The sequence below is a fragment of the Wolffia australiana genome, chromosome 14, assembly GCF_029677425.1.
Source record: "Wolffia australiana isolate 7733 chromosome 14, ASM2967742v1".
In the NCBI taxonomy this organism is placed as follows: Eukaryota; Viridiplantae; Streptophyta; class Magnoliopsida; order Alismatales; family Araceae; genus Wolffia; species Wolffia australiana.
The window spans coordinates 898,788-922,896 of record NC_135848.1 but is presented as its reverse complement, the minus strand read 5'-3'; the positions used below and the strand labels follow the sequence as shown (position 1 = coordinate 922,896).

The 24,109-nt window shown below is 47.4% G+C and overlaps 1 protein-coding gene across 4 annotated transcripts in view; it reads right to left on the bottom strand.

Annotated features, from left to right (window-relative positions):
- Nucleotides 1-967: 967 nt before the first annotated feature.
- Nucleotides 968-24,109, bottom strand: part of ECA3 (endoplasmic reticulum-type calcium-transporting ATPase 3) — a 93,717-nt gene continuing 70,575 nt past the window's right edge. The window contains exons 30-34 of one of the 4 annotated variants that reach the window (XM_078585795.1): nucleotides 8,624-8,772; nucleotides 2,134-2,239; nucleotides 2,004-2,057; nucleotides 1,513-1,564; nucleotides 968-1,179 (exon numbers count right to left, since the gene is read on the bottom strand). In XM_078585795.1, coding sequence (XP_078441921.1) covers nucleotides 1,112-1,179; nucleotides 1,513-1,564; nucleotides 2,004-2,057; nucleotides 2,134-2,239; nucleotides 8,624-8,772 — 429 coding nt within the window. In that variant the 3' untranslated portion in view covers nucleotides 968-1,111. Of the gene's footprint in view, nucleotides 1,180-1,512; nucleotides 1,565-2,003; nucleotides 2,058-2,133; nucleotides 2,240-8,623; nucleotides 8,773-9,440; nucleotides 9,740-24,109 lie in introns of those variants that run through there. The other 3 variants (XR_013583662.1, XR_013583663.1, XR_013583661.1) reach the window with 3 other exon arrangements.

Sequence of the window (24,109 nt, the reverse complement as noted above, 5' to 3'; positions counted from 1 at the left end):
ATAACTGTTATGAGTTCAAAGTTAATTATCATAATTGTTTAAAGATTATCAAAATGATTTAAAATAATGTATACAACACGGATGCTAGTTTTCACGCAGAGAAAGAGGAACTGGAGGGCCCAGCAGCATTCATCAGACGTGTTCGAAATTCCATGGGAATTTCTATAATTTTACATTTAGATCTGTCATCTATTAAAGGCAGATATCAGCATTGGAAGGAATTGAGGCCTATTTGTCCTCTTCATTTTCTCTAGCATCAAATATATCTCCATCTTTCTATCTATTCAGCTTTCTCATGTCATTTCTCGAAGAAAATAGGGAAGATCACGCGAATACGTGATCAACCAGATGCTATTAAAATTATGGCAGTTAACTACGCCGGATGAACAAAATGCCTCCCTTCACTCCCTTCCAAACCAACATGAAGCTAGATTATCCACGTCATGAATAGCGTCGTCTGTCGGGCTGTCTTTCAGCGGTCTCGTGTTATAGATAAAAGAACATAAACCCTGGAGACCTCACTAAATTACTCATCAGATATGTTGCACTTACAAAGCCTGGATCAAACTACACAAGTAACATAACCTTGGTGTTTTTCTTGGTCCAAAAACCTTGCATCCTACCTTCCACTGTGTTTGTTTACATCCATGTATAAGGTCAAGTGAATGATTTTTAACTCATTGCACTTGCTTCTCTGGACAATATTGAGTTCAGGCTGCTTTATTGAAGCATTTTCAATTGAGGTTTTATTTATATTTTCTTTCACAGCCAACTTTTCTCATATTCATCATCCTCTCTGGATATGATTGACCGGTATCTGCAAATATAGTTCTTCTCCTTTTTTGACTGGATTTTTTTACAGTCTATTTTCTAAACGTTTCTGGGTCACTAGGAAAATACAGGACACCCTGACTTCTAAGTTTGAAGTCCAAGTGTGCGAAAATTAAGTTATTATGATATAAATCAGTTTTTGCTAATAATTAATATCTTAACTTCTCTAAAGAGGAAAATTTTTCCACAAAGAAAACTATGGTAAGAAATTACCCATCCATATGGAAAGAGAGAGAGAGATAGCCGACGAAACAGAGAGGGAGAGAGAGAGAGAGAGACCTTATTTATCGCGTTCTTCTCTCTTTGGGAGGAGATCACGCCGTCCAAATCGCAAGTAAAACCTTCTGCCTGCATTCGGAGAGAAATGGGATTGGTCAGTGGAATGGATGCCGAAATACAAGAGTAAATTTACATGACATGAACGACAGATGGGAAGTTAAATTTACATGGGAAGGGGAAATCTGTCTTTCTTGCAATAAATCCGACCCTTAAGACCATATTTCTATGTTATCTGAAACTTAATAAAACTATTGGTATAAAGATAAGTCTATCTGTTTTTCACATAGTTTTAAAGATTAGCAGATGATATTTATCCAAAAACGATAATTCTTGCAAAGTAGATTCAGAAATTTCTAAAGTATTTTAAAACGGGGGATTGAAATAATATTTTGACTGTATTACCTCTGATGTGATTTCTTGAGATGAATTTCAGTATCTCATCAATGATTACCACCTGCAAGACCAGAGAATTAACATCCCCGAATATCTAAAAGAAAAAAATAAAGAATTAATGTCCCGCCAAAAGATTAATATCCTAAATCTTGAATTTAAACAACTGGTTTCTTCATAAGCTCAACTTCAGAGGAAATTTTATAAAATTCAGAGATTTATTAATGCCTCAGTCTACAATCAAGGGCCCTAGGATAGTAATTTCATGAACCAACAATGCACGTCATTCAAATACACAAAAACTAAAAATATATACGATCGATGGGTTTTTTCATAAGCTCCAATTCAAAGGTATTTTAATGAAATTTAGAGATTTTTTTAATGTCTCAATTGACTCTAGAGGACCTCCAGATGGACATTTCATGGACCCTAAAAGGCTTGCAAAACAAATAAAACACACTAATAGGGAATTAAAATTATTAATGATAAAAAGCTGTTCTCACAGGGAAAGAAAGATAGAGAACAACAGCCCAGTCTGCAGAAGAGAGTGGAGTCACCTGCATGAGCGAAGAGAGAGAACAACTAAGGTTATATTGGAGAAGAGAGAGAGAAGGGTAGTATATAAAGACTTACGGAGAAAAGAACAGAAAGAGGCTTGATGTATAGAATGAATACGTGAAGAACCATTGTGACAATAATTGAGCCAACAAGCCACGGATTACTCCACGGCGGTATAACCCTGAAAAGCAGATGGGAATACTAATATTAGTTATAAGTGTTGATATGATTATTATTGTTTCTGTATTTTTCTCTCTCTTGTTAGCCCATTAAGGGCCCTATCGCTAGTCAGCCCATTAGGGCTTCCTATAAAACCCTGTAATCTCTTTCATTTCTTTATCAAGAAGTAGAGTTTTCTTGTTCACATGGTATCAGAGCCATAACCCTAACCCTAATCTGGGTTTCCTGGGCTTGACCTTGCGCTCCGATCTCTGGTGATTCTCACGTCCCCCTGATCTCGCGCTCCGGTCCATCGCCGTCCGCCGTATCCTGCATCTGGGGTCGCGTGCAGCAGTTCGCTGCGCGCCATCTTCTGTCGCTCGCCGCAAGCAGCCGCCCGCCGCAAGCAGCCGCCAGCCGTGCGCAGCCACCAGCCGCGCGCAGCCGCCCGGCGCGCGCAGCAGCCAGCCACGCGCAGCCGCGTGCTGCGCGCAGCAGTCAGCCGCACCATGTATCGGCCGCCGTGTATCTGCCTCAGTCGAGCCATCAGCTCTTGCCGATCCTACTGCTCGGTGCAGCACCTTCTGACCGTGGTCTACTCTGATTGAGTCTCCGGATCCTACAATGACGAATCCGGTTGCTGCTGATTCGCCAGAAGTCCAGACCTCTACTGTTACGCCAGACTCGACGCCGGTATCGACGCCACATGCATCTGCGGTGCCTCTTGAGTCCGGGAATTGGTCGTCCTCCCCTGGACCATTCTCTCTGCCTAGGATGCCTCCGGATGGCATGTTTACTGGATTTAATCTTCTGCAATGGCGCCAGTACGTCCAGATCACTTTAAAGGGGGGTCTCATGCGCCATCTTCTAGAAGACGGACCTCCCCGGACCGATCTCAAGTATTATGACTGGCTGGACATTGAGGGGGTGGTTCATCGCTGGCTCTTGGACAGTATTTCACCCAATGTTAAGGGTGAATTCCTGTCTCTAGAGTCGGCTCGGGCGGTCTGGGAAGCGGCACTCGAGAGCCACTCCAAGAAGCACAACATTGCGACTCTGTACGAATTGGTGCATCGGGCCGCCAACCTGCGTCAAGTGGACCGGTCTATCATGGAGTACATTACGGAGCTCATTTCGTTGTGGAATGAGATTGACCACTACATGCCGCCAGACCCTCATTCGGTGGACCGCAAATATACTCTTCAACTTCGGGTTTTCCAGTTTCTTATGGGACTGAACCCGGAATATGAAGCGGTACGGGCTCAGCTTATACATCGGGAGACTGGTCTTACCTTCAAGGATGCACTCCGCAGTGTGAGGGTTGAAGAATCTCGCTTTCAGCAGACCCAGAACTCGGCTTCGGCACTTGTAGCACAGTCCTCTTCGTCTGCGCGCCCATCGACGACGACACCACCCGGCACTTTGCCGGGTAGTCTGACTGCTCGGACCGAGGAGTCTCCTAAGGGTGATCCTTCGCTCTTTTGCAACTACTGCAAGAAGCGAGGTCACTCCAAAGAGACGTGCTACAAGCTTCAACGAAAACGCATGCAACAGAGCAATCTTGCTACTGTCGCACCGTCTGTGAGTCACGTGCCTACTCCGGGTCAAGTACCGCTGCCATATGGTCTTCTCCCGACAAGTGCCTCGCCCGCCAGTTTTACTCCGGTGGAAATGGAACGTCTACGCCGATTGCTTGATCCTCCAGTCGTGGGCTCATGCTCCTTGGCCCACGCACGTATGTCCACCGTTCTTCCTACATCTCCATTCCCTTCCGGAAACCCTTCTTCATCTTCCGCTTGGCTTCTTGATTCCGGTGCTACCGCTCACATGACACCTAATCCCCGAGCCTTTGTGACTTATGAACCCGTCTCTGGATCTTCCAAAGTCAAGACTGCTTCCGGAGATCTTCTCACCGTGGCAGGAATTGGTCGTGTGGCCCTCTCCTCTTCAATAACTCTACCTAAAGTCCTTCATGTTCCCCGTCTTACCCATCATCTTCTCTCCTTATCTCGCCTTGTTCGCGATTTGAACCAAGATCTTACATTGTCTTCTACTTCATGTTTTTATCGTGATAAGGTGTCCGGGAAGCCGATTTCCATTGCTGAGGAGCATGAGGGGCTCTATCTTCTTCGGCCTCCTTCGACCTCTCTTGCTGTTGTTGCTGTCGCTGTTTCCCTTTCGGCCTCTCACGAGCGTTTGTGGCTTCTCCATCGACGTCTCGGCCATCCTTCCTTCGTCACTCTTTATCGTCTATTTCCCAAACTCTTTCAAGGTCATTCTGTGGACCGGTTTGTTTGTGACACTTGTCGAATGGCAAAACATCATCGTACTACGTATCCTCTCTCGTCCTCTCATTCATCGACTCCCTTCTCTCTTATTCACACCGACGTGTGGGGACCATCCCCAGTTCATAGCATTTCCGGCACTCGATGGTTATGCATTTTCATTGATGACGCTACTCGATTCACTTGGGCGTATTTCTTAAAGAATAAATCGGAGATATCTCGTGTTATTCCCCAATTCTATTCTCTTATTCAAACCCAATTTTCTACATCCATTAGTCGCTTCCGCTCCGACAATGCTAAAGACTACGTCAACTCCACGTTGAGCACCTTCTTCCAAGAATAAGGCGTTATCCATGAAACCTCTTGCCCATATACCCCCCAACAAAATGGTGTTGCAGAAAGAAAATTCCGTCACATCTTTGACATGACCCGGAGCCTTCTCTTCCACATGCATGTGCCTAAATATTTCTGGGGTGAAGCCGTCTCCACTGCAATCCATCTCCTCAATCGCCTCCCATCTCGAATGCTTGACTATTCCACTCCAATTGATCGTCTTCAGCATTATTTTCCAAACCTCTCTCTCCGAACCAATCTCACCCCTCGTGTTTTCGGATGTGTCTGTTATGCGCCTAACCATCAACTTGGTCGTGATAAGCTCGACCCTCGTGCCCTCAAGTGTGTGTTCGTTGGATACTCTTCCACCCAAAAAGGTTATATCTGTTATCATCCACTCTCTCGTCGTTTTATCGTCACCAAGGATGCCACCTTTGATGAACTTCTTCCATATTACTCTCCTTCTCCTCCAATTCTACCACCTTCTTCACCTCAACCCGATCCACTTGAATTTCTCATTCTTCCTCCACCCTCTACCTCGTCACCAGTCCCTAGCCCTTCCTCGTTTACTCCTCCAACCGCGTCTCCTCTCGTGGTTCCTATAGAGACTGTGTTCCCCAGTTCTCCACCAGCCCCCGTGTCCGAACCTTCTATGGAGATTCCTCCTGCTCCTACTGCTGATTTCTCCACTCCTGCCGAACCTTCTTCGGTCCCACCGCTTCCTATACGCCGCTGCCCGCCTGAAAAGCGTTACGGTATCACCCTTGCTCGTCGCAAGCCTCGGGTTGCCCCTTCTCCAGTCGTCCCTCCTCCCTCCTCCACACCTCCAGAAAACTCCTCATTAGCCATGTTGTCTTCCCCTCTTCCTTCTCCCCTCTATCCCTTAGAAGCCTCTACCTCCTCTCATCGTCTCTCCTCATCCTATCATGCCCTTCTTACCTCCCTTGATGCCATCTCCCTTCCGAAGACGGTGGACATTGCCCTCTCATTTCCGCATTGGCGTCAGGCTATGGAGGAGGAGCTCCACGCCCTTGCTCTAAATGAGACATGGGATCTTGTTCCACTACCGCCGGGCAAGCATTTGGTGGGTAGTCGTTGGGTTTATGCTGTGAAGCACAATTCCGACGGCTCTATTGAGAGACACAAAGCACGTGTTGTGGCGCAAGGGTTCACACAGAAGCATGGCATTGATTATCAGGAAACGTTTGCTCCTGTCACCAAGATGAATACTGTCCGGATTCTCTTGGCTCTTGCTGCAGATCGTAGCTGGCTTTTGCAGCAATATGATGTTAAAAATGCTTTTCTGCATGGTGATTTGACTGAGGAGATCTACATGGCACTACCTCCTGGCTATACTTCCTTAGTGCCGTCGACTCCAAAGTCAGTTGTCTGTCGCCTGAAGAAAGCTTTATATGGCTTGAAGCAATCTCCTCGTGCGTGGTTTGACCGTTTCACAATGGCCATGAAGCACCGGGGCTACCGCCAGTGTAATGGAGATCATACCCTCTTATACCGCCATTCCACGTCAGGGGGAGTCGCTATTCTTCTTGTGTACGTGGATGACATCATTATTACGGGTGATGATACGACGACCATTACTGAGCTGGCTATGTATCTCTCGTCGGAATTTGCTATTCGCCATCTTGGCCCGTTGAGGTACTTTCTTGGCATAGAGGTGGCCTATTCTTCAGACGGGATCTTTATTTGTCAGAGAAAGTATACGGTGGACCTTCTCTGTGAGCTTGGAAAGGAGGACTCCAAGCCTATTTCGACACCGATTGATGCGAATCATCGACTTGGTGCCGATGCGGATGATGAGCTTGCTGAGCCTGGACCATATAGAAGACTTGTGGGCAAACTGATTTATCTCACCCACACTCGTCCGGACATTGCATATTCAGTGGGTGTTCTGAGTCAGTTCATGCAGACTCCTCGCAGGAGCCATCTCTATGCTGCTCATCGTCTCCTCCGTTTTCTGAAGGGCACCATTGGCCGTGGACTATTCTTTCGTCGCCATACCGGCCTGCGTCTTGAAGTCTACACCGACGCCGATTATGCCGGTTCTGTGGTTGATCGTCGGTCCACATCTGGGTATTGCACCTTCTTGGCGGCAATCTGATTACTTGGAGGAGCAAGAAGCAGAAGGTGGTCTCCCGATCGAGTGCTGAAGCGGAGTTCCGTGCCCTTGCGCATGGTCTGTGTGAAGCACTTTGGATTACCCAGCTTCTTCGTGAGCTACGGTGTTCAGTTATCTCCCCTGTCCAGCTGTTCTGCGACAACAAATCGGCGATTAGCATTGCTCATGACCCCGTTCAGCATGATCGTACAAAGCACATTGAGATCGATCGCCATTTCATCAAAGAGAAGCTTGAATCGGGAGATTTTTGCACGCCATATGTTCCGTCCGCTGAACAACTTGCAGATATCTTCACCAAAGGGCTTCGTGCCCCTAGGTTTGAGGAGCTCTGTTCCAAGCTGGGTGTGGAAAACATCCACGCTCCAGCTTGAGGGGGAGTGCTGATATGATTATTATCGTTTCTGTATTTTTCTCTCTCTTGTTAGCCCATTAAGGGCCCTATCGCTAGTCAGCCCATTAGGGCTTCCTATAAAACCCTGTAATCTCTTTCATTTCTTTATCAAGAAGTAGTGTTTTCTTGTTCACAATAAGTAATGCTCATCGAAAAAAGTTCATATTTATCCTTTTTTGGGGTGGATAGGGTCCAAGTAGCCAACTCCTTCTAAGGTTCAGGGACGGGGATGACGATATATCATCTGTTCCATTCCTTACAATCATTAATTAATCATCCTCACCTCAGAAAGTAAATAGAATGAAAGCCTTTGCGCCTTCCGTTGCCTCCAGTCCTATTTAGTTCTGTCTCATCATCAGATGCCTGTGATTTACTCTAAGTTTACAGCCATCCTCCATTCATTCCTTTGACAAAAACAGAACAAAACTTCAGACTCTACGACAGATGACTGACTGATTTGACTTTTCCTCTGTCTTCCATCATCTGTCCTCGAGTCTCGCTGCCTTCTTCCGAAATGACAGAAGGCTGGCTTACTCCGGCATTCTATTGAGAGCTGATAACTGTTCCCAAGATATTCTCTTTTTTCCAAAAAAATAAATTTCTCTCTCCATTCTCCAGTTCCATCATTTTTTTATAAGGCGGGAAAAAGGCATGAATATTCTACCTGGTCAGCAGTGATTAATAAGCGTCCAAAAATTGATTTAGGGTGTGAGGCATTGGGTGCAAATTTTAGGTTTACGGCTTAGGATTTAGGTTTAGGGTTCTTCAATCGTGAGGTCTATGGTTCACATTGTGTTGTATCTCTTCCTGGAGTCCAGCGAAGTTTCAAAAAAGCGTAGATCCCTATATGACCTTCTAATGTTCATAAATGACAAATCTATGGCCTCAAACTAAAAAATTAAAATTAATGGACGTGCGACAATGACATTAATGTTGATCGATGGTTTGACGATGGCATCAAATTCAACAGGCATCAACGCAGCAGTCACCACCATCGTTCACACTTAAAGAAAATTTACATGCCAACCATCAACCAACCTAACATTCGTCAATGTCAACAACTTCGTCCATGCAAATGAACATTGATGACATTGACGATGACTTCTGAACCCTACTGGAAGCAGTACAAAATAATAATACGGAGTTGATACTTATGACCTAAAAAAGATAAGTTTATTCGCTAAAGTCACACAAGTACAAGGAGAGTACATCAATTACAGGATTACAGAAATAAAATGGCAGGTCATGATTCGAACTTACAGTAGAGACTGATTTTCGCTCAAGTTATTCAGAGCGTTAAACATTTCGACGACCACGAGAACAGTCATGGACAGGGTAGATGGATGACGGTCATCAAATATACTGCATGGGTAACTTGTTTTCCTTGTTGAACACGAGTCAAAACTAACCTGACAGTCATGAATGATGGAGAATGAATATTTTGTGGAAAATAGATAGTAATAAACATAAAATTTGGTCTAAACCAGCTCACACTGCTAATAAACAGTAAAGATGTGCATATGTTGCAGTGTTCAGAAAAGTGCCTGATCAGGGGCGTAAATAAATTAAAGATGAGAACCTTAAAATGTAAAACTGTGAGACATCGTTGACCCAAATTGACCATACTATTTTTCCATAGCTTATGATGCAAGAGAATGCTATAATCAGGTAAACGTCTCCAGATGCTTAGGATGGCAATCCTAGATTGATGAATAACACTATTGGACAACAATGGGAAAAGAAAGATGAAAATTTCAAAAGCCATGGATGTATGAGATTTAACACAATGAAATATTTAATACAACAGTACAAATTAGTAAGCCATTTAATTAAACCAGGTATGCCAGTGTCCTACATAGGTACGCAGAGCATAAAAAATTAAGTGTCCATAGGATAATGGAAGATGCACCGTCCTGATCAGTCTACCATACGATCAGATATCATAATGGAATCAAATATTCATTGACATGGCTTAGATATCATATGAATATATTGAAAAAATACAAAATCTTGAGAGAGAATCAAAGAATAAAAAACTAAGCATGGAATAAAGATGTGCAAAGATTCAAGCACGTACTAATTGAGTTAGAGCTATAGCTGATAGACAGGGCACTACTTTTCCTCTTAGGCAGTGTGTTGTTCTTCAAAACTTGCCCACATCACCTGCAGCTGGAATACTTTTTACTCAAGTATTCAGTGTGTAATCTCTGGGATTTTAACCTGCGGCCGACTCAGATACCATGTTAAGATTCAAGGGTGTACCAATTGTGATAAAAGCTATTGCTGATAGCACGGGCGCCTACTTTTCCTCATAGGCACTGTGTTATTCTTCAACAAGATGTTGGAAGATATCTTCTTTTGACGTTCCCCATAAAGCTGGCACACACAGAAGCTGCATACTCAGCTTACAGATCCTGCTATGAAGATTGCTGCCAGAAAGTTTTCGGAGAAAAACTACAAATGCTCTCACGAGTCCACAAACACCATACAGATAAACCCACCATTCATCGTTTCTACAATTACATATCTGTCTAATTGTAAATACTTATACAGTCATTCTGTTTTAGGTTATGCACAGTTTCTTCCAAAAAACTTAGACTATGCGCTATCTCAGTCGCTGACTTGTCATCAAATTTCAGAAGATAGAGGCGCGTTGCCATATTATGATATCCATGAATTGCCTCAACCTTCACAACAGAGATACTCCAATGCATAAAAGATCAGAGGATAGAGAGATCAGGCAAAAGCTTAAAAAATATGAGATAACTCAAGTGCTTCCCTCATGTAGGAATGTATAGGTCCGTGCATACCAGGCTTGCCAGATAATAATGTTATGGGTATGCTGGGGAGTGTCTTTGTGACCATATCTGCACGGTGGACTTTCAAAGGATGGTATATGGGAAGATTAAGTTTTTGGCCAAAATACTGTCACGGATGAAGAGACAATCAATCTCAACATGCTTGGCCTACTCATTAAACATTAGGTTGGACTCATGATGGATGATATCATAATTTTCATGATAGAGTGGCATCAGATGCAGAGAAAAGAGACTTAGTTCCATACGTGACCAATCCACAGGAGTTTATAAGAGGCATGAACCAGAACATAGTACTTGGCTTTGGCACTGGGTCAAACAACCACTTCCAGCTTCTTCCTCTCCCAGTAGAAAACGTTAGCTTTCAAGAAAATACAATAGTCTGCAGTTACCTTGCCCAATCTGTGAGCCTCATCCCAAACCACATCAGAACACAAATATGCTCTGAGATACATCAAGTTATTCTGCCTGACGATTTCCCTTCAAGTACCAAAGTATACTCATGACAGCAGCCAAATGAGTAAACCTAAGACAAATCAATCGCCTGACCTGACGTTGTGATGAACTGGGATTTTCCATTGCCTCACCAGTTTCAGAATGCAATTTCACCAGGGGTCCCTCTCTGTAGGAGCATACCTCATTCCAAGCATCTCAGCATCACAGAGCAGATCAAGCATATTTTCATCATTTGATGGCCAAGTCATCCGTGAAATGAAGAATTCCAAACCCCAGTAAGTGCCAAAGATGAACCAATTTTTTGTTAGCCACCTTACTTTGTAAAAAAGCTTTGGGCTCTGGAACACCATTAGTTGACTTCAGTGAGAATGATGTCATCTACATATAGCACTGAGAAGAGTTACTCCAAGGATATTTGGCAGTACAACAATAATTGTTGAACTCCATGCTAGGGCTTTGAGGAAGGAGAGGAATGAATTCCTTAACTAGAATATACATGAGGAGGGGTATATATACCCTAGGAGAGAGAGAGAGGAGAATATGAGTTAGTGATAAGTGAGGGAGCCTAGTGGGTTTATAGAACATGACCCACTAGGAGAGGCCTCTCACTAACAGCCCCCCGCAAGCGAGGTATGGATGTCATCCATGCCAAGCTTGGAGGTAGCACGAACAAGGAGAGGATTTGATAATCCCTTCGTGAGAACATCGGCCGCCTGGTCGGATGACGGCACGAAAGACAAGTCGAACAAGCCCTCGTCCATCCGCTCCTTGAAGAAGTAGCGGTTGATCTCCATGTGCTTGATGCGACCCGTCTGGCCCGGATATTGAGCCAAGGCAATAGCCGATTTGTTGTCACAATAAAAGTGGATCGGACGGGTGTACTCGACGCGAAGTTCGCGGAGCACCCCGTGAATCCACTGAGCCTCAGAGGCCCCATCCGCAAGTGCCCGGTATTCTGCCTCTGCACTCGAACGGGAGACACGATCCTGCTTGCTGCTTTTCCAGCTCACAAGGCCCCCGAAGACAAAGATGCAAAGACCGGTGGTAGACCGGTAGTCCACAGTCGAGCCTGCATAGTCAGCGTCTGTATATACCTTTACAGTCGGCTCTGAGCTCCGGGGGAAGAGTAAACCCTTCCCGGGACAGCCCTTCAGGTACGCGAGCACCCGGTGAGCTGCCTGACGATGAATCTCATGCGGAGCATGCATGAACTGACTGAGAAGGCTAACTGCATAGCTGATGTCGGGACGCGTGTGGGTCAGATAGAGAAGTTTCCCACCAACTGCTGATATTGATGGGTGCTGACCGGCGGAGAGTCACCCGCGCCCAACTTGAGCGTTGGGGTCGATGGGGTCTTCACAGAGCACATTCGGTCATACCCACAAAGTCAGCAGGTCCACCGTATATTTCTGCTGGCTGATGAAGATACCACGAGCCGAGTAGGCCACCTCGAGCCCCAAGAAGTACCGAGCTGACCAAGGGCCTTGATCTCGAACTCGCGGGCAAGGGAGCGGCCGAGGCGTGAAGCCGGCGATGTCCGACCCGGTGATCAGGATCTCGCCCACATAAACGACCAGGATAGCGACCCGGCGGGCCGTGACGGAAGAAGAGAGTGGCTTCCCCATTGCTCTGGTGTACCCTTCGCGCGCATGACGGAGCTGAAGCGGCGAACCACATCGCGGTGACTGCTTCAGTCCATACAAGGACTTCGCAGTCGTGAGACGGTCCCGGAGGCCCGAGAGGTACCGGAGGATGATGCATGTAGACCTCCTCGGTAAGATCGCCATGAAGGAAGGCGTTCTTAACGTCGAACTGGCGAATCAACCACCCATGATGAGCGGCCAGCGCCAGGAGGAGGCGGACGGTGTCCATCTTCGACGCCGTAGGACTGAGTGAAGCCACGAGCCACGAGCCGCGATTTGCGGCGTTCCAGGGAGCCATCGGCGTTGTGCTTGGGGGTGTGAACCCACTTGCACGAGACGGCCGTCTTCCCGGGCGGGAGAGGAACCACATCCCACGTGTGGTTTTTGAGCAAGGCGCGCATCTCCTCATCCATCGCCGCTTTCCAATGAGGACAAGCGATAGCATCGGTTAAGCGGCGTGGAACGAAGACAGAGTCGATGCGGGTCAAAAACAGGCGGTAGGGAGTACTCAACCTGGCGAAGGAGCGATAGTGAGAGAGGGGGTAAAGGGGAGTGCGGGTGCACTGGCGGACCCCTTTACGCAAAGCGATAGGCAAGTCAGGGGAGTCATCGTCAGCAGGAGAAGAAGACGACTCGGAAATGGCTGGCGGAAGAGAGGAAGGTGAGAACTCAGCAGACGGGGAGGGAGCGGAAGCAGGAGGCGAGGATTCGGGGGAGGAAGATAATGGAGTAGGCGCAATGGGTGAGGAAGGAAGGCCGACCGGTGGAGGAGAAGAAGAGGAGGGTGGAACGACTGTGGGAGGAGAGACGACGGTGGGAGGAAAGGGAGCAGCGGGCTCCAGAACCAGATCCGGCTCCAAGTGGGGGGCCGGAGGAGATGAGGGAGAGAAGAAGGGTTGAAATTCAGAGAAGGTGACATTGGCGGAGACGAAAAACCGACGAGAAGAGGGATGAAAGCATTTATACCCTTTCTGAAGCGAAGAGTAGCCAACAAAGACGCATTTGAGCGCCGGGCATCCAGCTTCGACAGGAGGAGGCGTCGTGTCATGGACATATGCCGTGCAGCCAAAGACGCGGGGAAGAAGGTGAGTGCGGAGCTGCGCGGCGGGAAAGGCAGCCAACAACCGGTCAATCGGAGGGCTGAACTGGAGGGTCGGGGTGGGCAGCCGGTTGATGAGATGAGTACTGCCGAACGGCTTCCCCAATAAGTCCACGGGACATGGTAGTCCAGCAGAGAGTGCGGGCAGTCGACGTGACATACCCAATACGCCGCCGGCAAGGCCATTCTGCTCGGGCGCCGCCACGCAAGACGCCTCGTGGAGAATCCCATGGGCGGTGAAATACGAGGTCAACTCCTGGTTGACGTAGTCCCGCGCATTGTCGGACCGGAACCGCTGAATAGTCCGGCCAAACTGAGTCTGAAGCATGGTGCAGAAGGCTTGAACAGTCGAGGAGACGGCGCTCTTGGACAGCAACAAGTAGGTCCACGTGTAACGGGTGGCCTCATCAACAAAGATCAAGAACCACCGGTGTCCCTTCAGGCTGGCCTGTCGCGACGGACCCCATACATCGCTATGAATGCGATATAAGGGAACATCACTGTGAGAAGTCGACGGAGGGAAGGAGGCCCGGCGATGCTTCTGTTGTTTGCATGCATCACAAAACAACAGAATAGAGGTCCAAGCCAGTACACAATGTCGGAAAAAGTCTTTTCAAAACATGGAAAGACGGATGCCCGAGCCGCTGGTGAGTGAGTAGAAGCCGCTGCCGGCGTTGGTCCTCGACCGTCAACAAGCACCGCTGCACCGGGGTCCCCGACCGCCCCCTCTCGTCCAACAGCAGTAGGCCATCCGAGCGCCTAATTCGCAAAGTCTTCCCCACCTTGTCAGTCAAAAAGATCCTATCAGACTGAATGTGGAACGAGCAATGGACCGCATCGACGAGTCGCTGCGGTGACATAAGTAAGGTCTGAAGGGACGGAACATGAAGGACGTTGTGAATGATACCAAGGCCATCCACATGGATCGACCCGATACCAGTCACGCGAAGTCGTCCCCCACCCGCCGTGTGGACAGCTCGACCACCAAGGTGCCGCTCGTAGGACAGAAACCGGTGGTTGAACGGGGTCATATGCTCTGTGGCCCGGTATCAAGCACCCAGGTGGTATCCAAAGCGGGAGCTTGGAGGGCCGAGTGTCCACAATACCACTGATCTGACTTGGGAAGGAAGAACGCACCGAAGTCACCGAAGTGAGCCACGGTAAGCTGCGAAGAAGACGCGGTCTGCAGGGCAGCCAGCTGGGAGCTGATACGGGCAAGTTCGGCAGTCAGCTGGTCATTAGTCATGGCTGGATGGCTGGAGCTAGAGGGCGACGGGGCCGGTGCCTGGGCAAGATGGGCTCTGGCTTTGCGGGACCGGCGAGACGACGAGGCAGGAGCTGATGACGACGAGGGGGCGGCCTCCGGATCCCGGGTACTGTCCAAAAATTTCTTGATGCACCGGGCCTCAAGATGATTCGGCTTGCCGCAGTAGGAGCAAACCACCGGTGCCCGAGAGCCCGAAGAAGGCTTGGGCAGCAAGGGAGGTTGCTCCGTGAGGCGGACAGAGGGCAGCACTCTCGCCGGGGGACTCGGCAGGCAGGTCCAGCAGCGGACGTTGACGACGAAGGCTGCTTTCAACCTCCGTCAACTCCTTAACCAGACCATCGAAGTCCGGAAGAGGAGTCTGGGAGTGAAGAGCCCGGCGCCGGACATCCGCATATTCCGTATTCAGCTTGTCGAGAGATGACATGTAGCGGAGCTTGAGAGCATGGCGGCGGTCGACGCAATTCGGATCCCCCACCGGCATGTAATAGTCCACCTCGCGCCACAGGGCTTGGTGGGCAAGGCTATAGTCCATAATGGACATGGTGCCATGTCGGAGTGCACTCGCCCGCTCGGCCAAAGTAAAGATCTTCCAGTCATCAGCATCATGCCCGCAGTAGCGACGGGCGTGCTCCCAGATCTCCCGCGGAGTCGTCAGGTGGAGGAACTTGTCATAGACCTCCCGAGAGAGAGTGTGAGTCAAGAGCCAGGAGTGGACGAAGTACTGCTCGGCACTCCAGGCCGGGAAATGCGGGTCCGTGACGGGGAGGGGCTGGCAGGTGAGATGTTTCTGGAGCAGACGGCCGCGCAGAGTGTACTCGACGAACTTCAGCCACGACATCAAGTTCGGAGCACTGAGACGGCAGTTATCCGGAGCCGGAGGGAGAGGAACACCGATTTTCGGCGACGGGAGTTCCCGGGCAAAGTCAGCCGCGGTGAAATCTGCTTGGGTTGACGTCGGGGCGGTGGATGCAGACGGATCACTGCCCATGCTGGAGGTAGTCGACATGACGGCAAACAGCAGCAGCGGCAGCGAACGAAGAACCGAACACGGTCCGACACTGCTGGCGGACAGTAGTTGCTGGCGGCGCGCGCGCGGCGGCTGCTGCGCGGCGGCGGCGCGCGGCGCTGCGCGCGAGCAGCTGCTTGCGGGCTGCTGGCGGCGCGCGTCGCGCGGGCGCTCCGTGCGGGCGGCGGTTCGCGGGCGGCTGCTTGCGGGCGGCGGTTCGCGGGCGGCTGCTCGCGGGCAGCAGCGAAAAATGCCCCCCCCCTTTTCCCAAATCAAGGAAGCAGGGAGAGGAGATCCGCGAGCAAAGAACAGATTGAGAGGGTGATGGTGAAGAAGAAGGGAAGAAGAAGAAGAAGAAGAAGAAGAAGCCCGCACAAAGGCTTAGGGCTAGAGATGGGGATCAAGAGCTTGGCTCTGATACCATGTTGAACTCCATGCTAGGGCTTTGAGGAAGGAGAGGAATGAATTCCTTAACTAGAATATACATGAGGAGGGGTATATATACCCTAGGAGAGAGAGAGAGGAGAATATGAGTTAGTGATAAGTGAGGGAGCCTAGTGGGTTTATAGAACATGACTCACTAGGAGAGGCCTCTCACTAACAATAATGATTAGATCCATCTTGGTGGAGAAAAAAATTGAGACAAGTTAGATAAACTGCTTAAAGCAGGCACAAGGAAACTCTTTCCTACTGTAGGTGGACTTCTGGCTAAGATAGACCACATCTTTAAGTGAACTGGAGACAAACTCGAGAGGCCGTTCTGCGTATAACTCTTGAATATTGCCATGCTAGAAGGCATTTTTCGCATCCAGCCGATAGAGTTTTTAAGAGAACCAATCCGCAAAGATGAGAGCGCTTCAAACAGATGTGATCTTGGCTAGGAGAAAGAAAAGTCGTAGAGTAATCTTCTCCATAGTTCTGTGTAAATCCATGAGCTCCAGACAAACATTGAGCTGGTCCTCGTAACTTTCAAAAGTGATCTTCACAGTAAACTCCAATTTGGAACTGGCAACCATTTTGGAGGAGGTTTAATGATCATTTGCAGGTGGCTGTTACGGTTCCTATAAGAATGTATGAAAGGAGAAGAAGGAAAGGGGGGGGTGTTAGTGGGCCAGCTGGCACTGAGCTGGCCAACTGACTAACAGATTCTTGAATTAGCTTAGAAAGGAAATAAAGGAAGTAGGGGTTATAAATAAAGGAGGTGGCAAGGGAAAGGGGAGGGGGGGCTTTTGGGACTTCTGGAGCTGGCTATTCTGGGGGGAGCGGGAGCTGCATTCGGCGAGAGGCTCTTCCAGGATCGTGGGTGCAGAGGAGATCGGAGGCCCCGTGGGTATTCTATACGACGGAAGCAAGGAGCGTGGAGACAAATTGTGAGTATCTTCTTACTAGAATATTACCATTCGATACAGTATCGTATCATTGGTATCAGAGCTACGATCCTGGTCACAATGACGTTGAAAGAAGTGGAAGCGAGATTGGAAGAGAATGAGGCAGAGTTGGGCGAGCTGAAGGTGGAGCAGAAGAGGATAGCAGATGAAATGAAACTGATCCGCGAAGAGGCCAGAGAAAACGGTGAACTGCTAAGACAAGTGCTGCGTACCCTGGCGACATTGAATCAGGGTAGCACATCTGAAGAACGAGGTCCGGAAGAGGAGATCCCGAGAAGCCATGGCAAGAACAAGAACCAAGTACCGGGGGAAGTCGAGACGAGGAACGACACACGATCTGACAATCGAAATATGGAGCATATCCAACAAGTTAGAAGCAAGATGGAAGCGCCCAAGTTTCGAGGAGACGATGTAGAAGGCTGGGTGAGGGGTATGGAGAGGTTTTTCCAAGTCCAAGAAGTAGTATCGGAAGACCGGATCGATGTGGCAATGGCAAATTTGGAAGGCGAAGCTCTGCAGTGGTACCTCTGGACCACTGACAGGTACACCTTTCTCGGTTGGAACGATTTCAAGATCCAGATCGGGAAACGGTTCGATGAAACGCTAGCAGATAACATCAAACATCAGTTTATGGATATCAAGCAGACGGGGACAGTGAAGGAGTACCGGAAGGAGTTTGAAAGGCTATTTGTATATCTACCTCCGATGCCAGAAGACATAATGTACGACATATTTTTGAATGGATTGAAGACAGAGATACAAACAGAGATGGATATCGAAGAATTTGTGGGACTAAGAAGACTTATGGATTTAGCGCTTAAAACAGAGAAACGACTCAAGGCCCTTTGGCAAGCCTGGGAGAACCATAGTCAAAAAGGGGGGAGACCACCAAATGCGGGAGTACGCTACCAGGAGAATCACATTCACTCGGTTCAGTCTACAGGAGCAGGAGGAGGAAGTTATCATCAGAACAAGACTAAAATACAAGAGAACACTCAAGGGACACCAGCGTATAGAAGGAAACTGATGTTAACAGGAGAAGAATTTCAAAAACGCAGAGAGAAGGGCCTCTGTTATAACTGCAACGAGAAATTCGGCCCGGGACATCGATGCAAGAAAACTCTACAAATCTTGATTGTGAGTGAAGAAGATCGGGATAAATCGGATCCAGATACGGATGCCATTGTGGATATAGAGGATAACGACATACCACCAGAGGCCCAACTGCTATCCGCACACGTCTCATTGAACTCTATGTTGGGGTGGACCAACCCAAGGTCCATCAAGCTGAAAGGGGAACTACGAGGCAGGGAAATCACTGTATTAATCGACAGTGGAGCTTCCCATAATTTCCTTAGTACAGCCATTGTGGAGGAATTCCATTTCCGGAGTGATACGTCAGTGCTATTTGAAGTGACATTGGGAAATGGGGAGTCTAGCAAAGGTCAGGGATTATGTGTGGGAGTCCAGTATAACCTTCAAGGCATTGAAATGACTAGCGACTTCTTGCCATTCAAGTTGGGGGGAATTGACATGATCCTAGGCATGGCATGGTTAGCATCCTTGGGATGGACCCATATCCACTGGGAAAGGCATATTCTAAAATTCAGAAGAGGCGACAAGGTGGTGACTTTGAATGGGGACCAGAGCTTATCCAGAACCGATATTAAAAACCACTCTGTTGACAAGGAGCTGATGAGAAGCCAATTATTGATGATCGAATTGTATAAACTAGACACTAGTATCAAGCTGCCTCAAACATCACAAGGTCGTGTTCTAGAAGAGAAGCTCAGGAAGCAATTTTCTAAGGTCTTTGAGCCACTGTCAGAATTACCACCTGCCAGGCCGATCGATCACGCCATAAAACTTATACCCCAAGCTCAACCAACCAACCAGAGACCGTACAAATATTCATACTTACAAAAGGACGAGATTGAAAAGATAGTCAGTGAACTTCTAAAGGCGGAATTCATCAGACCATCGCATAGTCCCTTCGCAAGTCCAGTCCTACTAGTCAAGAAAAAAGATGAAGGTTGGCGATTCTGTGTAGACTACAGAGCACTCAACAAAATAACAGTACCCAACCGTTACCCAATACCGGTGGTGGAAGAGTTACTTGATGAGCTACATGGTGCGACAATATTTTCAAAGTTAGATCTCAAGTCAGGATATCATCAGATCAGGATGAAGGAAGAAGATATTCCTAAAACTGCGTTTAAGACCCATGAAGGACACTATGAGTTCAAGGTCATGCCGTTTGGATTGATGAATGCCCCAGCAACATTTCAATCACTTATGAATCACCTGTTCCACCCTTTTCTCAGAAAATTCTTATTAGTATTCTTTGACGATATCTTGATTTACAGTACTTCACAGGAGGAACATGTGGAACACCTACAGAGGGTTTTTCATGTACTGAATGAAAACAACCTTCATATTAACTCCAAGAAGTGCCAATTGGCTTGTGAGCATCTCGAATTTTTGGGGCATTGGATTTCACAACAGGGTGTCATGGCTGATTAAGGCAAGGTACAAGCAATGATGAGCTGGCCAACGCCCAAAATTTCAAACAATTGCGTGGGTTCTTGGGATTAACTGGTTACTATCGGAGATTCGTCAAGGAATATTCCTTAAAAGCAGCACCCTTAACAGCATTATTGAAGAAGGATTCTTTCACTTGGAATGATGAGGCGCAGGAAGCATTTGAATTACTCAAAAAAGCTATGAGCTCCACTCCAGTGCTTGCCTTACCAAATTTTGAAATACCTTTTATCATTGAAACTGATGCATCCGTGATCGGAGTGGGGGCTGTTCTCTTGCAGAATGGGCGACCTGTCGCTTATTACAGTCAAGTTCTTCCCAGACGAAGTCAGATCAAGTCAGCCTATGAGAGAGAGTTGATGGCGATTGTATTGTCCGTTCAGAAATGGCGACATTATTTGACTCATATGCCTTTTATTATCCGAACTGACCAGTATAGTCTCAAATATTTGTTATGCCAGAAGCAGATCCCAGAACCCTATAGTAAGTGGGCCTACAAATTACTGGGTTTCAACTTTGAGATTGAGTACAAACCGGGTAAAAGTAATATAGTAGCAGATGCTTTATCTAGAGCACCAATCCTCTCAGAACTCCAGTCATTGCATATATCACACTTACAGCTGTTAGACCACTCTATCATTCAGAAGGAGATTTCACAAGAACCGAAGTTTCAAAAGGTGATTCAAGAACTGGAACTCCGGCCACTATCACATCCGAAATTCCAGCTACACCATGGTACACTATTGTACAAGGGCAGACTGGTACTAACAGAGAATTCCTCCTTGCTACCCAAAATTTTACTGACGTACCATGATTCAGCATCAAGCGGACATACAGGCTGTAGAAGAACATAGAAGAGAATTGCTCAGGACTTGTATTGGCCACACATGAAAGAACACATCAAAGCATATGTGAATCAATGTCATACATGTCAAATTAATAAGATATCTTCTCTTACACCGGCAGGGTTGTTACAACCTCTACCTCTCCCTGAGAAAATCTGGGAAGATATATCCATGGACTTCATAGAGGGATTACCTTCTTCACAGGGGTTTAATTGCATTATGGTAATAGTTGACAGATTGAGCAAATTTAGTCATTTTCTACCCTTGAAGCATCCATTCACAGCTGTTGGTGTGGCTGATATTTTTGTCAGAGAAATTGTACGTTTACATGGTATACCCTCATCCATTGTTTCTGACAGAGATAAAGTTTTTACGAGCACTTTCTGGAAGGAGTTATTTCACCTCCAAGGGACCACGCTACGCATGAGTTCATCATACCACCCGCAAACAGATGGTCAAACAGAAGTGGTAAACAGATGCCTGGAAGCATACTTACGCTGTTTCGCATCCGAAAAACCCAAGTCATGGTCTAAGTGGCTACATTGGGCTGAATTCTCCTACAACACATCATTTCATTCGTCTATTCAGATGACTCCGTTCAAGGCTGTTTATGGGCGAGATCCCCCGAAATTGTTGCGTTATGGTTCCCCATCGTCGCCCGTCGAGTCAGTGGACACAATGCTAAAAGAAAGAGACGATATTCTGCACTTACTGAGACACAATTTACTGGCAGCACAATCTAGCATGAAGCGTAAAGCAGATAGCCACAAGAGGGACTTAGAATTCAATGTGGGGGAGCAAGTGTATTTACGGCTAAGGCCATACAGAATGAAATCCCTTGCAAAACCGGTGAATGAGAAACTATCTCCAAAGTACTTTGGTCCCTTCAGGGTTATGCAACGACTGGACCTGTCCTACAAGTTAGAGCTCCCAGCACACTGTTCTCTTCATCCAGTTTTCCACATTTCCAAATTACGGAAAGCTGTTGGCCCCGGCGACATACCTCAGGTTCTTCCTCCAACAATTGCTGATAACATGGAATGGCCTTTATACCCAGCAGAGGTAGTATCAGCCAGAAAACGAAATGGACGGGTCGAAGTTTTAATCAAATCGCAAGGGCTTCCAGATGCGGATGCTTCGTGGGAACCACTATCTGTCATTCGCAGGCAATTTCCAGAAATCCACCTTGGGGACAAGGTGGTAGTCGACGAGGGGGGAAATGTTACGGTTCCTATAAGAATGTATGAAAGGAGAAGAAGGAAAGGGGGGGGTGTTAGTGGGCCAGCTGGCACTGAGCTGGCCAACTGACTAACAGATTCTTGAATTAGCTTAGAAAGGAAATAAAGGAAGTAGGGGTTATAAATAAAGGAGGTGGCAAGGGAAAGGGGAGGGGGGGCTTTTGGGACTTATGGAGCTGGCTATTCTGGGGGGAGCGGGAGCTGCATTCGGCGAGAGGCTCTTCCAGGATCGTGGGTGCAGAGGAGATCGGAGGCCCCGTGGGTATTCTATACGACGGAAGCAAGGAGCGTGGAGACAAATTGTGAGTATCTTCTTACTAGAATATTACCATTCGATACAGTATCGTATCAGTGGCATCCTGGAAGAGGGCCTGAATCTTATGCACTATCACGACCCACCAACAAGGATGGCTCATTGCATGAAAAGGTCCTAATGATAAAACAGGTGACAAAAGTAACAAGGAAAAATATGAGAGAAAGTGAAAAAGTGAAAAAGTGAGAAAGAAGATGCCTGATGCATACACATAATACCTTTTGCACGGTAAGGGGAAGATCATCACTATCATGGGGAGATGAGGGAGGTAACATCTTTCTAACCACAGATGAGATGGAAACTAGAGGGAACACCAAAATAGGAAGCAGAGCTAGTCCTAATAGACAAGAGTAATCAGAAACTTCTCCTGAGGAGCATTGGAGAGAAGATCCGGGAAGCCAGAGGAACTAAGGTCCTTAAGGGAGACAAGATGAGGAAGAAATAGACTGCATGGCTCATACAAAAAGATAAATGGGTTTGTTTTCAAAAAAAAAAAAGATAATGGGACATCGTCAGGTACACCTATGGGACTAGGAGTTAGTTATAAAGAGGATCTGAAGAAGGTACCCAAAAACCAAGAGAACATCCAACGTAAATTACTTGTGGTGGGACAGAAGAAAAACATTGATACCCATAATGATGACTGGAGTACACAAGAAAGACACACTTCACGAACAAAGGCAAAAGTTTGGCAATACTCAGCCCGATTTTATGGGAATAGCAGGAGGAGCCAAAAGTTTGTGGGAGGTAAAATAAAGGCTTATAAGATATATAAGGGAAGGGAATTGGATTATTCACCAGATCCTTAGATTTATGATCAAGTGGGCGTGAGGATGTCCTAGCCCCAAAATTGAAAAGGGGAATGAGTGGCTACGAGGAGTGTAAACAAGAAAAGAACAATTCTTAATAGCAAATGAAAGAGATTACAGGGTTTTATAGGAAGCCCTAATGGGCTGACTAGCGATAGGGCCCTTAATGGGCTAACAAGAGAGAGAAAAATACAGAAACGATAATAATCATATCAGCACTCCCCCTCAAGCTGGAGCGTGGATGTTTTCCACACCCAGCTTGGAACAGAGCTCCTCAAACCTAGGGGCACGAAGCCCTTTGGTGAAGATATCTGCAAGTTGTTCAGCGGACGGAACATATGGCGTGCAAAAATCTCCCGATTCAAGCTTCTCTTTGATGAAATGGCGATCGATCTCAATGTGCTTTGTACGATCATGCTGAACGGGGTCATGAGCAATGCTAATCGCCGATTTGTTGTCGCAGAACAGCTGGACAGGGGAGATAACTGAACACCGTAGCTCACGAAGAAGCTGGGTAATCCAAAGTGCTTCACACAGACCATGCGCAAGGGCACGGAACTCCGCTTCAGCACTCGATCGGGAGACCACCTTCTGCTTCTTGCTCCTCCAAGTAATCAGATTGCCGCCCAAGAAGGTGCAATACCCAGATGTGGACCGACGATCAACCACAGAACCGGCATAATCGGCGTCGGTGTAGACTTCAAGACGCAGGCCGGTATGGCGACGAAAGAATAGTCCACGGCCAATGGTGCCCTTCAGAAAACGGAGGAGACGATGAGCAGCATAGAGATGGCTCCTGCGAGGAGTCTGCATGAACTGACTCAGAACACCCACTGAATATGCAATGTCCGGACGAGTGTGGGTGAGATAAATCAGTTTGCCCACAAGTCTTCTATATGGTCCAGGCTCAGCAAGCTCATCATCCGCATCGGCACCAAGTCGATGATTCGCATCAATCGGTGTCGAAATAGGCTTGGAAGAATAGGCCACCGTATACTTTCTCTGACAAATAAAGATCTCGCTGGAAGAATAGGCCACCTCTATGCCAAGAAAGTACCTCAACGGGCCAAGATGGCGAATAGCAAATTCCGACGAGAGATACATAGCCAGCTCAGTAATGGTCGTCGTATCATCACCCGTAATAATGATGTCATCCACGTACACAAGAAGAATAGCGACTCCCCCTGACGTGGAATGGCGGTAGAAAAGGGTGTGATCACCATTACACTGACGGTATCCACGACGCTGCATGGCCGTCGTGAAACGACCAAACCAGGCACGAAGAGATTGCTTCAAGCCATATAATGCTTTCTTCAGGCGACAGA